The sequence below is a fragment of the Leptonychotes weddellii genome, chromosome 8 (genome assembly GCF_054177405.1).
Source record: "Leptonychotes weddellii isolate Sample4059 chromosome 8, ASM5417740v2, whole genome shotgun sequence".
In the NCBI taxonomy this organism is placed as follows: Eukaryota; Metazoa; Chordata; class Mammalia; order Carnivora; family Phocidae; genus Leptonychotes; species Leptonychotes weddellii.
In genome coordinates, this window is record NC_138376.1 from 102,063,528 (window position 1) to 102,075,472 (window position 11,945).

The 11,945-nt window shown below is 41.3% G+C and overlaps 1 protein-coding gene and 4 non-coding genes across 6 annotated transcripts; all 5 read left to right on the forward strand.

The window, feature by feature from the left end:
* Positions 1 to 4,114: 4,114 nt before the first annotated feature.
* On the forward strand, positions 4,115 to 6,902 carry LOC115943260 (small ribosomal subunit protein eS12). Of its 2 annotated transcripts, none has more exons than XM_081829030.1 (6): positions 4,115 to 4,241; positions 4,356 to 4,406; positions 4,593 to 4,709; positions 5,752 to 5,854; positions 6,296 to 6,397; positions 6,813 to 6,902. In XM_081829030.1, exons 2-6 carry the CDS (start codon positions 4,393 to 4,395, stop codon positions 6,873 to 6,875), a joined length of 399 nt encoding a protein of 132 aa, XP_081685156.1. In that variant the 5' UTR covers positions 4,115 to 4,241; positions 4,356 to 4,392; the 3' UTR covers positions 6,876 to 6,902. The 2 variants fall into 2 exon arrangements, with proteins under 2 accessions (XP_081685156.1, XP_081685157.1); XM_081829031.1 differs by lacking the exon at positions 4,115 to 4,241 and adding an exon at positions 4,255 to 4,273.
* Positions 4,927 to 4,999, forward strand: LOC115939246 (small nucleolar RNA SNORD101). Its single transcript, XR_004074115.1, has one exon. It is a non-coding gene; the product is annotated as a small nucleolar RNA SNORD101 (small nucleolar RNA).
* Positions 6,131 to 6,207, forward strand: LOC115939247 (small nucleolar RNA SNORD100). Its single transcript, XR_004074116.1, has one exon. It is a non-coding gene; the product is annotated as a small nucleolar RNA SNORD100 (small nucleolar RNA).
* On the forward strand, positions 6,560 to 6,689 carry LOC115943266 (small nucleolar RNA SNORA33). Its single transcript, XR_004077865.1, has one exon. It is a non-coding gene; the product is annotated as a small nucleolar RNA SNORA33 (small nucleolar RNA).
* Positions 6,903 to 11,585: 4,683 nt separating the features above from the next.
* On the forward strand, positions 11,586 to 11,692 carry LOC115943265 (U6 spliceosomal RNA). The gene has a single exon (XR_004077864.1). It is a non-coding gene; the product is annotated as a U6 spliceosomal RNA (small nuclear RNA).
* Positions 11,693 to 11,945: the final 253 nt, after the last annotated feature.

An 11,945-nucleotide genomic window follows, 5' to 3' on the forward strand; every position in this document is an offset into this window, starting at 1 on the left:
TATTTCCTGAGTTTTCTCCTATTTCTTAGCTCCCATTTCCACCCATTGGGTTTATTTTCTATCCCCCAAAGTAGGGACATTTAAAAAGTTTTCAAATTAAATGTGGTTTTCTGGGATGCCCAAAACCTCCCACTAATTCACAAGAGATGTTAATTTATCTCGCTCTAGTTCTGTAGTTATCTATAGTTTTCAACATGGCTTTCTTTTAGGTATGCCATCTACCCAATTGCTTCTTTAAACTTATTTAATTTGATGTGTTCACTCAGTACACATTAGTTCGGTTATTCCAATATGCAAGTCACTGTACCAGGTGCTGGGTGGTTTAGGGCAAGAAAAAGTAATACTTAAGAACCTTTCCATATATTTTCTTTCTTTTTTTTAAAGATTTTATTTATTTATTTGACAGAGAGAGAGAGAGCACAAGCAGGGGGTGCGGCAGAGAGAGAGAGAAAAACAGCCTCCCCACTGAGCAAGGAGCCCAACAAGGGGGACCCTGGGATCATGACCTGAGCTGGAGGCAGATGCTTAATGACTGAGCCACCCAGGCGCCCCTCCATATATTTTTATATGAAGTTCTCTATAAGATAAATAACTACATCCACAGGCACAGTGGTAAACACTTTAAACAACCATCCCATTTAATCTTCACAAAATTTTATAGTATTACCAGGATTTTGCTGGCTCAGAAAAGTAATTTGCCCAAGGCCACAGAGTGAGCTGAAATTTGAACTCAGCTCAGCTGGTCCCCATCACTCCAAGATATAAAATCTTTAATGGGCCCTGACCCAGCTTCTCTTCCCAGCTCTGATCTTCCAAGTTAGTTTGCGGTAGTTTAACTCAAAGATCTTTTCTATCACTTAATCTGTCCTATATCTCTTCTTCTAACATCTGTTATAGGCTGAATTGTGTTTCCCTGAAATACATGTGTTCAAGTCCTAACCCCCAACACCAGATATCAAGACCCTATTTGGAGGATTGTTTTAAACGTAATTAGTTAAGATGAGGTCATAACAGAGTAGGGTGGGCCCTTAATACAAGGTAACTAGTATCCTTGGGGCACCTGGGGTGCTCAGTTGGTTAAGCATCTGCCTTCTGCTCTGGTCATGATCTCAGATTCCCTCAGCGGCCTCCCTGTTCAGCCAGCAGTCTGCTTCTCCCTCTTCCTCTGCCCCCCCTCCCCCATTGTGCTCTCTCTCACTCGCTCTCTCTCTCTCTCAAATAAATTAATAAATAAAATCTTTAAAAAAAAGATAACTAGTATCCCTATTAAAAAAATTGGACAAAGACAGGGAGAATATCATGTGAAGATGGAATTATGCTGCCACAGCCAAGGAACACCAAGATTTCTGGCAAACCTCCAGAATTTAGGAGTCAGGAATGAGCAGATTCCCCCTCACAGCCTTAGAAGGAACCAACCATGCAGACACCATGATTTCAGACTACTGGCCTTCAGAACTGTGAGATAATAACTTTCTATTGTTTAAGTCACCCAGGTTTTGATACTTTGTTGTGGCAACTGTAGCAAACTAATAAAATATCTACTAAGATCAGGAATGCAAATTTCTACTGTTCTCTTTTTCTGCCCAACACTGCAATATTCCCTTTCTCCATCTATCCAGCTTTTTAGCACAATGAAGTAGAACCAGTTGCATTGTTCCCAACTTCAGATGTGAAGAGTTATTGAATTCTGTGATCATCCACATTTGGGCAATCATTCAAATGGATGAGGGGTTGGAAGCATGAGCTTTTGAAGTCCATTGGGCTCAAATACCAGTGTCTGCATTTACTAGCTGTGTGAGCTTGAGCAACTCTCTAAGCTTATTTCCTTCCTTTGTTAAAGGAGGCTAATACCACCACTACCATGTAGGGTCTCAAGGACAATCAAGGGAGAAAACATAATAATTTAGCACATTAGTTGACACATAGAAAGTGCTAAGCAAAATCACTTACTATTATTTTTTGTTCCTAAAACAAACTTTAGAATTTACCTTTCATGGGTATTTCAGATGCTCATTTGTGTACTTTTTATAAGTATTATAATCTGCTGGTATAAGAGTGACTCTGGCCTTTAGTCTCTGTAGTATTGTCTTCCACCTTTGGCAATATCTAAAATTGAGAGGAGGTAACCTTAAGCAAGTGAACTAAGAAAATTTAAAGAATCCTTGAATCACCACTGTGTCCTTTAAGTTCATTCCTAGGATTAAAAACAGCTATATACTAGAACTTCAAAAAAAAAAAAAATTGGTCTGGTTCTAAGGAAAGAGGGTTACAACTGATAGAAAAGGTATTCATAAGGTGAAATATTAAGGCATAGGCCCATGATAGTTGAATCTACATAAGACTACCAGCTGCTAGAAGACAGAAATGAACAACCAAGCGAAAAGGTACTTAATTGTTTTCTCTCTGTATAAATACATTGTTTGCAAATTATTATCCCCTTTTATGTTTCTTGAGTTTTTACCAAATTCTCTGCCTTCTCTCTAAGATTTGTTTTGGGAAGGCACGGAGAAATCGGATATGAAATCTAATGCTTAGCACATTAAATTTTATTAACTTTAGATAATTAGAAATTGCTGAAACTACCACATTCTCTTTTGAAAATACAAGGGTGGTGTGATAACTTCCAAAAAAGCAAAGGAGGCATCTGTGCCTTTGCCTCACTCTCTCCTTCTCTTAGAATACCCTCTCCTTTTCTCTCATGCTCCCTCTTTGGAACCCTTTCATTTGTTGTTGTTTTCCCATTTCAAATGTTGCCACAGACTCAAATTCACCTTTATCTTTCCACATCATCCCCACTCTCAAACCCCCATGCCACTTTGTACCTTCCCTGTGGCGTTTAGGTATTCTAATCTTTGGTTCGAATCTTAATCCTACTACAATCTGTGAGAGCGGCAGAAATAAATCTCATTCTTATAAACTCCGTAGTTTTTTTTTTTAAGCAAATGTTCAATAGGTAATTAAATCAACAAATAAGTGAGCAGCCTTTTAGGATGAATTACGAATAGAAACAGCTCAACACTTTAAAAACGAAAATCTGTAAGCATTCAAAAAGGTAAAAATGAACTATATAAATTTACTAAAATTCCAGTATGTCTCTGTTGTTCTGGTTAGTTCTGCCCCGCACTCATGTTACTCATTTCTGTTTTCTCACAGCACTCGTCTCACTTTATCCACGGTACCGGCACTTATCAAAAGCCTAATTGCTGACTGGCTTGGAGACTTGTCAGGAGAGGAAGTTAAAAAAAAAAAAAAGAGAGACTGTGCTGAGAATACGCGGCCGTATTTCATATATTTGCGTTTTGAAATGGGCGTAGGAGAATGGCCAATAAATGCAAAATTCAAAAGGCTGCTTCTGGTAGTAAGAGTTCTAGGGTCCTCAGATTCCACGTCTAACTCCGCCAGTCCTGCATGGCAAAATTAATTCCGGATTTCTCAAAGACCACGTTCTCATCACTGTTATTCCGGACCCAGTTCCTGTGTCTGGCACATTGTAGGCGTTTTTAATGCACCTATTGAATCCCGATTTGCACGGGATTACGAATTTAGGGGACAATCTAGCGTTAAAAAAAAAGAAAGAAAAAATTTCATTTAGAACCAACTACGTTTAGAAACCGTAACGAACCACCTAAGGTTCCACTCTACTAACACATCACCGGTAAAGTGGAATTTACCACGTGCTTAGTATTGAAAACGTGCTGGCTTTCGTTTCACAACAAATGTGGATCACCCACAAAACGACACATTCGCAGACATTTACAGAGACTTAGAAGCGAAAGGAGAGCGTGCCATGCAGGAAGGCCCAATTAGGGAGGTCGACAAAAAATTACAAGGTAGTGTGACAAAAGTTAAAACTGACTTAGCGAGGAAATGAAGGGCCAGAGACCTAACGAGACAGCGCAGACGCGCTTGGCCCCTCTCGCGCTCCGTAGAACGAGCTTTCTGGGCCTCCGTAGACCACGCCTCCGGCGGGGAAGGGTGGTGTGAGGCTGCCCGCGTTGGTGCCTGTTGCGCGTGTCAATAACCAGCAGTGCAGAGTCAGAAGACTAGGAATACTCTTGTCTCAGAACCGCCTCTATCCGGAAACAGAAATTCTTGAGGCCCGGCACCACCAGAGCCACCTCTTTCATGAAAAGGAGTGCACATGCGCACAGGGGTCCTGGGAAGCCCTTAAATACCGTCATGCGGACGCGTACGACCTCTTTCCCTGCCGCCGCCGAGTGGTGCGGAGGCGGAAGGTCGCGGTGAGTTGAACGAGGTTGGGGTCGTAGTTGTGGTGCGTTTGTCGCTTTTGGCGGGGATTGGTTTTTGGCTGAGCTATTTTAGCTAACTGGTTTCTCTTTGTTTTTGTATTACAGTGCAGTCAAGATTCGGCTACACTCGTAATCCACCGCCATGGCCGAGGAAGGGTGAGCCGAGGGTGGGGGTCTGGTGCGGGGAGGGCGTGGACAGTGAGCGGGCGGTGCGGGGTCAGGGTAGGCCGCGGCGCCTTAACGGACGGCACCTGATGTGTCTCCTATGATTATTGAGTCCAGGGTCTTAAGTGTTGTGTGGGGAATTTACTGATGGTTTTCACTTGATTTGCTGCATTTCAGCATTGCTGCTGGAGGTGTAATGGACGTTAATACTGCTTTACAAGAGGTGCTGAAGACCGCCCTCATCCACGATGGCCTAGCACGTGGAATTCGCGAAGCTGCCAAAGCCTTAGACAAGTACGTGTATCAGTCTCAATACTGTGGGTTGTTGGAACCGGAACAAAACTGCAACCAAGAAAGCGTGAAGTTCATGGTGTTAGCACAAAAGTTCTGAATGGCATCCGTCCTACAGGAAACCTAGGAAAAGGTATCAGAACTCAGATCTATGTAGCCCACAGAGTTTGTGGGTTTCTGTTTGGAATGGGAATGAGTATTTGAATTTTTTAACTACAGTGTTTGAATGATGACTTAAATTGTCGGATACCCCTTCACTCTTTTTATGAGTGAAACATAACAGTCTGACAAACCTGTACGTTGTGGGGCTAATTTCGATTAAAGGATAGATAAGAATCCTCATTTGGCAGTTTACAAAAACCGAACCATCATATTAAACTAGGGAATTTAAGCTAATGTTGCAGAAGCACCTGGACTTTCAAATGAGAAAGTAGTAGCTGTAGAAATAAAAAATATGGAGCATTTGTAAATACATCCGTTTAGTTCTTGGGCTGGCTGTATGGGCAAAATAACTGCACGTGTTAACTATTTAAGCTGAATTTTAGTGCACTTTAAGAATTTGTTAGACAGTAAATTTAAGTTCATTTAACTCACTTTGGTGTAGACTAGCCACTTGAATCCACCGGGAATAGCGCTCTTGTTGGAAATCCTTCAGGTCCTGACGTGTCCCCTGCACTGTTTATGCAATGGCAGTGCTGCACATACTAATTTCTGGGTAACAACTCTTAATAGTGGTAGTTTGTGTTTCACACGATAGCTTGTAAACGTGTTTTAAGTGGCTTGCAAGAAAGCATGATACTGCTTTGCCCACAAATTGGTAACTAATTCTATATAAATTCAGTATTTTGGGGAGTTACTGGAGGCTTGATTTTGTCGATGAGTGGATCTATGCTCTTTAACAGGTTCCTCAAACTGAAGCAATGTATTCTCCAGTGGGGTGTTGCTTGTGTTTTGCCAGTGATTGCAAAGATAAATCCCTTGTAAAAGTTCCGAGAGTAGTAGATTCAGACCTGAGTTTTAGCTTAAACTGGATTTTGCGTTTCAGGCGCCAGGCCCATCTTTGTGTGCTTGCATCCAACTGTGATGAGCCTATGTATGTCAAGTTGGTGGAGGCCCTTTGTGCTGAACACCAAATCAACCTAATCAAGGTAAGTTACCTATTTATCTGAATTAAGAGATGCTTTAGCTTAATGAAAATTGAGCCAGTTAGGGTTATGTCTTGATTAATGCTGTTTTATCTGATGAGTAAATTTTGTAAAGATCAGTAAATTTTGCTTTCTGGTGGTGTGAAAAACATCACCTAGACTTGTATTCTTGGACTGTAAAGCTAGTAACAGAAATGTTCTATTCCTGCAGAACTAATTGCTAATTTTGGTGTTGGTATAGAACAGAGGTGAGGTAGAGTGCTTTTAGGTGATCTTGGGGCTGTACATGATGACAACTGGCTCCCTCTACTGAATTGCCATGAGGAAACTGCCATGTCACCCTATCTGACTACAGCTACCCTTTCGGTCTGATTTATTGTCAGTAGCATTAATGTTTGCTAATGTGGTGATTTTTTTTCTTTTTTTCTTAATTCATCTCAATAGGTTGATGACAACAAGAAACTAGGGGAATGGGTAGGCCTCTGTAAAATTGACAGAGAGGGAAAACCCCGTAAAGTGGTTGGTTGCAGTTGTGTGGTGGTTAAGGTAAGTCAGTACTTATTTCTGGGGTGAAAGTTGTGTTGGGAGCTGCATAATTCTGTGCAGAATTCTAATTTTTCAGGAAGTTGGGAATGTCCTAAGAAATGTGTGATTTTCAACATTTGAAAATCTCCTTTTCTGCCTTTGAGTAGAGGATAGACTGTAATTAAGCCAGCCAATTAATCTGCTTACTTGAATGTGTTTCTGCAGAAATTGAGAAAACGCTGGCAATAGGAATGCCATGTTACGAGCCTTAAAGACCTTGAAGTCCTTAAGGTCCCTGAAAATGGCTATAAGAAATTTTAATGATGGAAACACTTTCATAAGACAAGTAATTTTGTAAAGCTTCAATATAACTAGTGCTAACAACTTGGTAGAGTTTGTAAATCTTAATTTAAAATCTTTTTAAATTATTTTTTAGGACTATGGCAAAGAGTCTCAGGCGAAGGATGTCATCGAGGAATACTTCAAGTGCAAGAAATGAACAAATAAACTTGGTTCTTGTTCCACACCTGTTTTTTTTTTTTTTTTTTAATTTGGAGCAATAGAATAAGGTCCCTGTTAGCAACAGAGAAAAGATAATCATTGTAGAATTAGCAAAATAACTGGAAATCTATTTGTCTCCTCCTGGTTTCTAAATGAAAGCCTACTCTAATGGGTCAGTGACTAAAGTGTTAGCAACTGAAAACAGGATGACCTAAGTAAGGATAGCCTTATAGTGATTGACAGCCAGCATTTCTTACGTGTGCTATTGGTCACAATGAAGACTAGACAGCCCTAGGACCTGGAGAAATGGGCCAAGGCTAGTCATGGTGTGGGTGTTAACTTTGTAATCCTGCAGCTTGATGGCAGGTTGAAAAAGCTGAACAAGTTGATCAAAGAAAAGTACAAAGGTGGTCAGGTTTGGATTTAGGCTGTGGGACACACAGGATGTCCAGATGTGCATATGGATGTACCCATTGGAAAAGGTCAGCGTGTCCGTGGCTTTTGTTAACCCTTGGTGTTACTTAAGTGTTAAGTGTGGAAGCAGGATATGCTTCAGTATACTCAAGTCTCAATCTCCATAGGGAGAGTCAGTGATGACCCATGTATTTCAGGCCTGGGCCAAGTTGGTGCAAGCATGAATTAGGATTAATGGAAATGTTACAGTCCAAATCCTTGCTAAATTACTGGAGCTAGGGGATACTTTGAATTTCTCTACCTAGTTTCCTAGTACTGCTGTATAGTTATGGGGGCACATGAAGCTAAATGGGAGCCAGATCTGGTTTTGAATGCTCACTTGTATTTTTTTTTTTTGTATGTTGAGAATTTATAGGTTTAAGCCTTTTCTAAAGCTTGCTTTTAGGTAATGTAGCAACCTTTTAGATAATGTAGCAACCTCTGGTATCACTAAGGGCTGCTTGTTCTCTGCATGGTACCTACTGTGGAGTGAATGGCCTCAAAAGCCCTAAAGCTAATGTAGTTCATAAAGCCTTAAGGATAGTGTCCTTAGATAGTGTACCCTGGGGTCCATCTGCTACCATTAAATGTAAACCCAAGCTATCTGGCATTTCTAAGGAAAGGACTTCTATTTGCTTTGAAATCTGGTTTATATCAACATCTATGAAGCAAACAGTTGAGTCCTAGTGTATGTGGCACTGTTTGAGCTGTTGATGCAGTAGCCAAGACCTTCTTTTCTAACATTGTCTTAGGTTTGACAGTTTGGGAATTCTGTAGCTTGTGCTAGGGAGGATGGCGGAGTACAGCACTGCATTTCCATTTTTTCACTCAGGCTTCTTTTGAGATTAGTGTTTTGGGAAAACCGAAGCCGAACTGAATATTAACCTTCCACCTTGACTTAGATAGCATTGGGTATTTTTTGGTATTTGCATATCCACTGACCCCTCAGGTGGAAAGCCTACTCATTGCTGTGGCTGTTCCTCAAAATACTACTCAAGATGGTTTCTATCCTCATTTGCTTTTGTTATTTTGGCTTTTGTCCTCTTAAATGTCCGTGTGGTCACCAAGACCTTTATGGTCAAATTCAATAACTTCACAGCCTTTTTCTCTTACCCTCTTGCATTTTCTAGAATAACTTCTGTCCATACTTGAACACTATGCCACACTTCCTCTTTGGTCCCTTATCCCTTTCCACTAGAACTACAGTTCTGCTGTGGCCCTATTTCTGTGCAGCCTTCCTGGGACCTTTCCTGTAGCTTCTGCCCTGGATTCCTTTTTTCTAAATCTGAGTTCTGTTTTAGTTTTGGTCCATTCTAGACAAATGGTGTGCACTAGGGAGCACCCTGTGAACACTCACTTGTACCTCAACTTTTGTATACCTCAAACTGAACTTGATCATAAAATGTGGTCAGTTAGAAGTAAGTAGTTACTGAGTATCTAGTGTATCAGGCTTTGCACCAAGCATTTACCAGTTTTCAAGGCGGAGACGTCAGGCGTCCTCTGCTTCTGCTCTTTATGTTGTATAGTCATCACAGACTTCGTGGACTGCAGTAGCTGCTCAACTAACTTTAACGCTGTTGAGTGACTGCTCACTTTGACTTAGCATCCACGCTGCTTTCATGGTAGCTCTCTGAGCTCATTCTGCCTGAACTGCAATTTTCTCTGGCAGTCTACTTATCTTTCAAAACCCAGTTCGAATGTAACTTCAACCTTAAGATTGTGATTGGTCTGTATAGCTTATATGGGATTCACAAGGCAGCTCATCCATGCTAAAGTGCTAAGGCCGAAGCAGGTGTCCTTTTTTACTGGGAAAATGATAGTTTTGTGAAACCAGTTGCTGTGTGCACTCATTGAGGACTTCCCTCATGGACCCAAACATACCTGAGCCAAGCACTATACTGTTCTCTTGCTCCTATGGTCAGTGAGACTTGGGCATTCCTGTTCACTTTGGCTGTAAGAAGCCTCCAAGCCAAATACTCCGTTTTCTTTGTCCTTAACTCTATTATTACTTTGTAAATTTTTGCTTGGTCCTGGTTTTATTAAAATTTCTGTTACATGTGTTTTTGGTAAGCCACTTTAAATGGCTTTTTTAAAAAAAAAAAAACCCAGGACATCCATAGTGGAATAATGACGGGTGTATTAAGTTGGTGTCTGTTAACAGGAATTCGTTCATTTTTAACTGGGTTATAGAGGCAACGGAACCATTGTGTAGGCAGAGTTTTAGATGGTTCAAGGGATATGTTCAAATAAGCTTTTAATGCCTCTTGATGTACTCCTGAGACCCACAGAGAAGGAAGGTGAGGATATTTAGCCAAGGAAGGGAAATAGGATCACAGTTTTCATCACTCCATGTGGATGATAGGACGGGCTGAGAGGGCTAAGGCGTTGTCTTCCCAGTCCTCAGAAAGCTCAATCCACAAGCCAGAACTTCCAGGCAGTTAAGTTCCGGCAAGACCAATGGAGGCATCATGGCCTGGCTGAGGAGGTGTCCAAGATGGTGGCTGCCAGGCTCTCTCAGAGAACCTATTGGGTGAAGTATGACTCATTGCTGGTTGCCAGGTGCTGGGGGCAGAGGGGTGATGGAGGTCAAAGTTGAAGATTAATCTTCCAGAGAGTGGTCAGGCATTTGGGACTTGGGCTACATATTAATGCATCAGAGTGTCCAGAAGGATTCAGATTGATGTTCATTCCCCAGGGGGAAAAGTTTTGCGTCCTTTTAAAAAAACAGGCTTATGCTTCAAATAGCACAAGCACACCTAAATTCAAACTGTATCACCAGCAAGGTGTTTCAGTCAACTGTTTAAACCCTGCACTACCTAACCACAGTCTGCTGATTGAGGTTGCATTACAATCTGGCTTTTGCTTGGAAAGGCTTAGAAATGAGGGAGGAAGGTGATCCTGAGGATTCTTTACACAAAAGGGGCAATTTTCTAAGCTTTTTCCTGGTTTGCATGAAGCATTCCTTAAGAGTATCCCTCTGCTTTTATTCTTTGACTCCATAGTCCCCATCATCACTGCATTCCTAAATTGGTTTCCGCAGCAAATTAGGTTTGGACAGGGAAAGTGCCGAAGAGGAGAGAGAGAAGTACTTCTATAGGTAGAAAATCTCTTTCAAGTCTCTTTATGAACTAAACTGGGTTGTGAAATATGTGAAGGTGGAGAGACTGGTGATCATCCCGTGGCCCTGCCAATCCAAGAGGTTCTGTTAACTACTCAGTTTTTGATGATAAAGGAAAAAAAATTGTACAGCATCAATTCAGAATGCCCTTAGTTAAGAGCACACATTTATTGACGGATTGCAAGGGAAAGCATGATTATAGCTATTAATATATCACAGGGCTATGAGAATATACTTTTTGGCATTAAAGTAGGAGAATGATTAAAATGTACAATTACATAATGGGATATTATGGTGCCTAAAAAACGGACAATATGAAGGACATTTGTTCATATACTTTTAAAGCAATATTCAAAATGTACAATAGGACCATATTTTGTAAAAAAAATAAGGATATACATCAAGGTTTTAGTGGTTTCTGAGAAGGTGGGTTTTTTGGTTTACCTTTTGCTTATTTTTTCTTCAACATGTATTGCTTTTGTAGTAAGAAAACATATTTAAAGAAACGAGATAATGGTATAGGGCTCTCTTTGGGTTAATATTAAGTACTACTAATATAAAAATTAAAAAAAATAATGTTTTGTGAACAAGTGCATTTATTTACTTGTCTACTAAAATAGCAGTTGGTTGGGGTGCCTGGGTGGCTCAGTTAAGCGTCTGCCTTCAGCTCAGGTCATGATCCCAGGGTCCTGGGATCGAGCCCCGCATCGGGCTCCCTGCTCGGTGGGAAGCCTGCTTCTCCCTCTCCCACTCCTCCTGCTTGTGTTCCCTCTCTCGCTCTCTCTGTCAAAAAATAAAAATCTTAAAAAAAAAATAGCAGTTGGTTAAAACACAAGTTTAAAAAGGCTGAACTCCGGGCGCCTGGGTGGCTCAGTTGTTGAGCCTTTGCGTTCAGCTCAGGTCATGATCCCAGGCTCCTGGGATTGAGCCCCTCATGGGCTCCCTGCTTGGCGGGAAGCCTGCTTCTCCCTCTCCCGCTCCCCCTGCTTGTGTGCTTGTGTTCCTGCTCTCGCTATCTCTCTAATAAATAAAATCTTGAAAAAAAAAAAAAAAAGGCTGAACTCAGATTTAACCAGCAGAGGGCAGTAAGAAGCTGGTACCTGGTGAGGGACCTATCCAAAAACAAGCACTAATACAGTTCTCCCTCCCACAGCACATACACTAAAATTGGAGCAATGCAGAAAAGATTAGCGTGGCCGCTGCGCAAGAATGCCATGCAGATTCGTGAAGCAGCACTAACTACAGCAGGCTCCCCGTAGGAAAAGCGTCTCCTCCCACCCGGAAGTAAGATTATTGGGCTTTAGTTTACTACTTCTAGCAGCATTTTTTTTTTTCCCCCTGATATTGCCGAATCCAGGATCCCAAGCTGGTGAGGTGGTTTCATTATGTGCCAGGAGGCTGTCAGTAGGGGTGACTGTGGTTATTCTATATACAACTAAGACATTGAAACTGCAACACATTCCTAGAGAAAAAGGTTTGGGTCCATAATTGTATGCT

What these genes read in the sequence shown, in the direction of transcription:
- LOC115943260 (XM_081829030.1), top strand. An exon ending in GCTGCCAAAGCCTTAGACAA is followed by an intron (nt 4,710 to 5,751) that starts GTACGTGTATCA and finishes TTTGCGTTTCAG; the next exon opens with GCGCCAGGCCCATCTTTGTG. An exon ending in ACCAAATCAACCTAATCAAG is followed by an intron (nt 5,855 to 6,295) that starts GTAAGTTACCTA and finishes TCATCTCAATAG; the next exon opens with GTTGATGACAACAAGAAACT.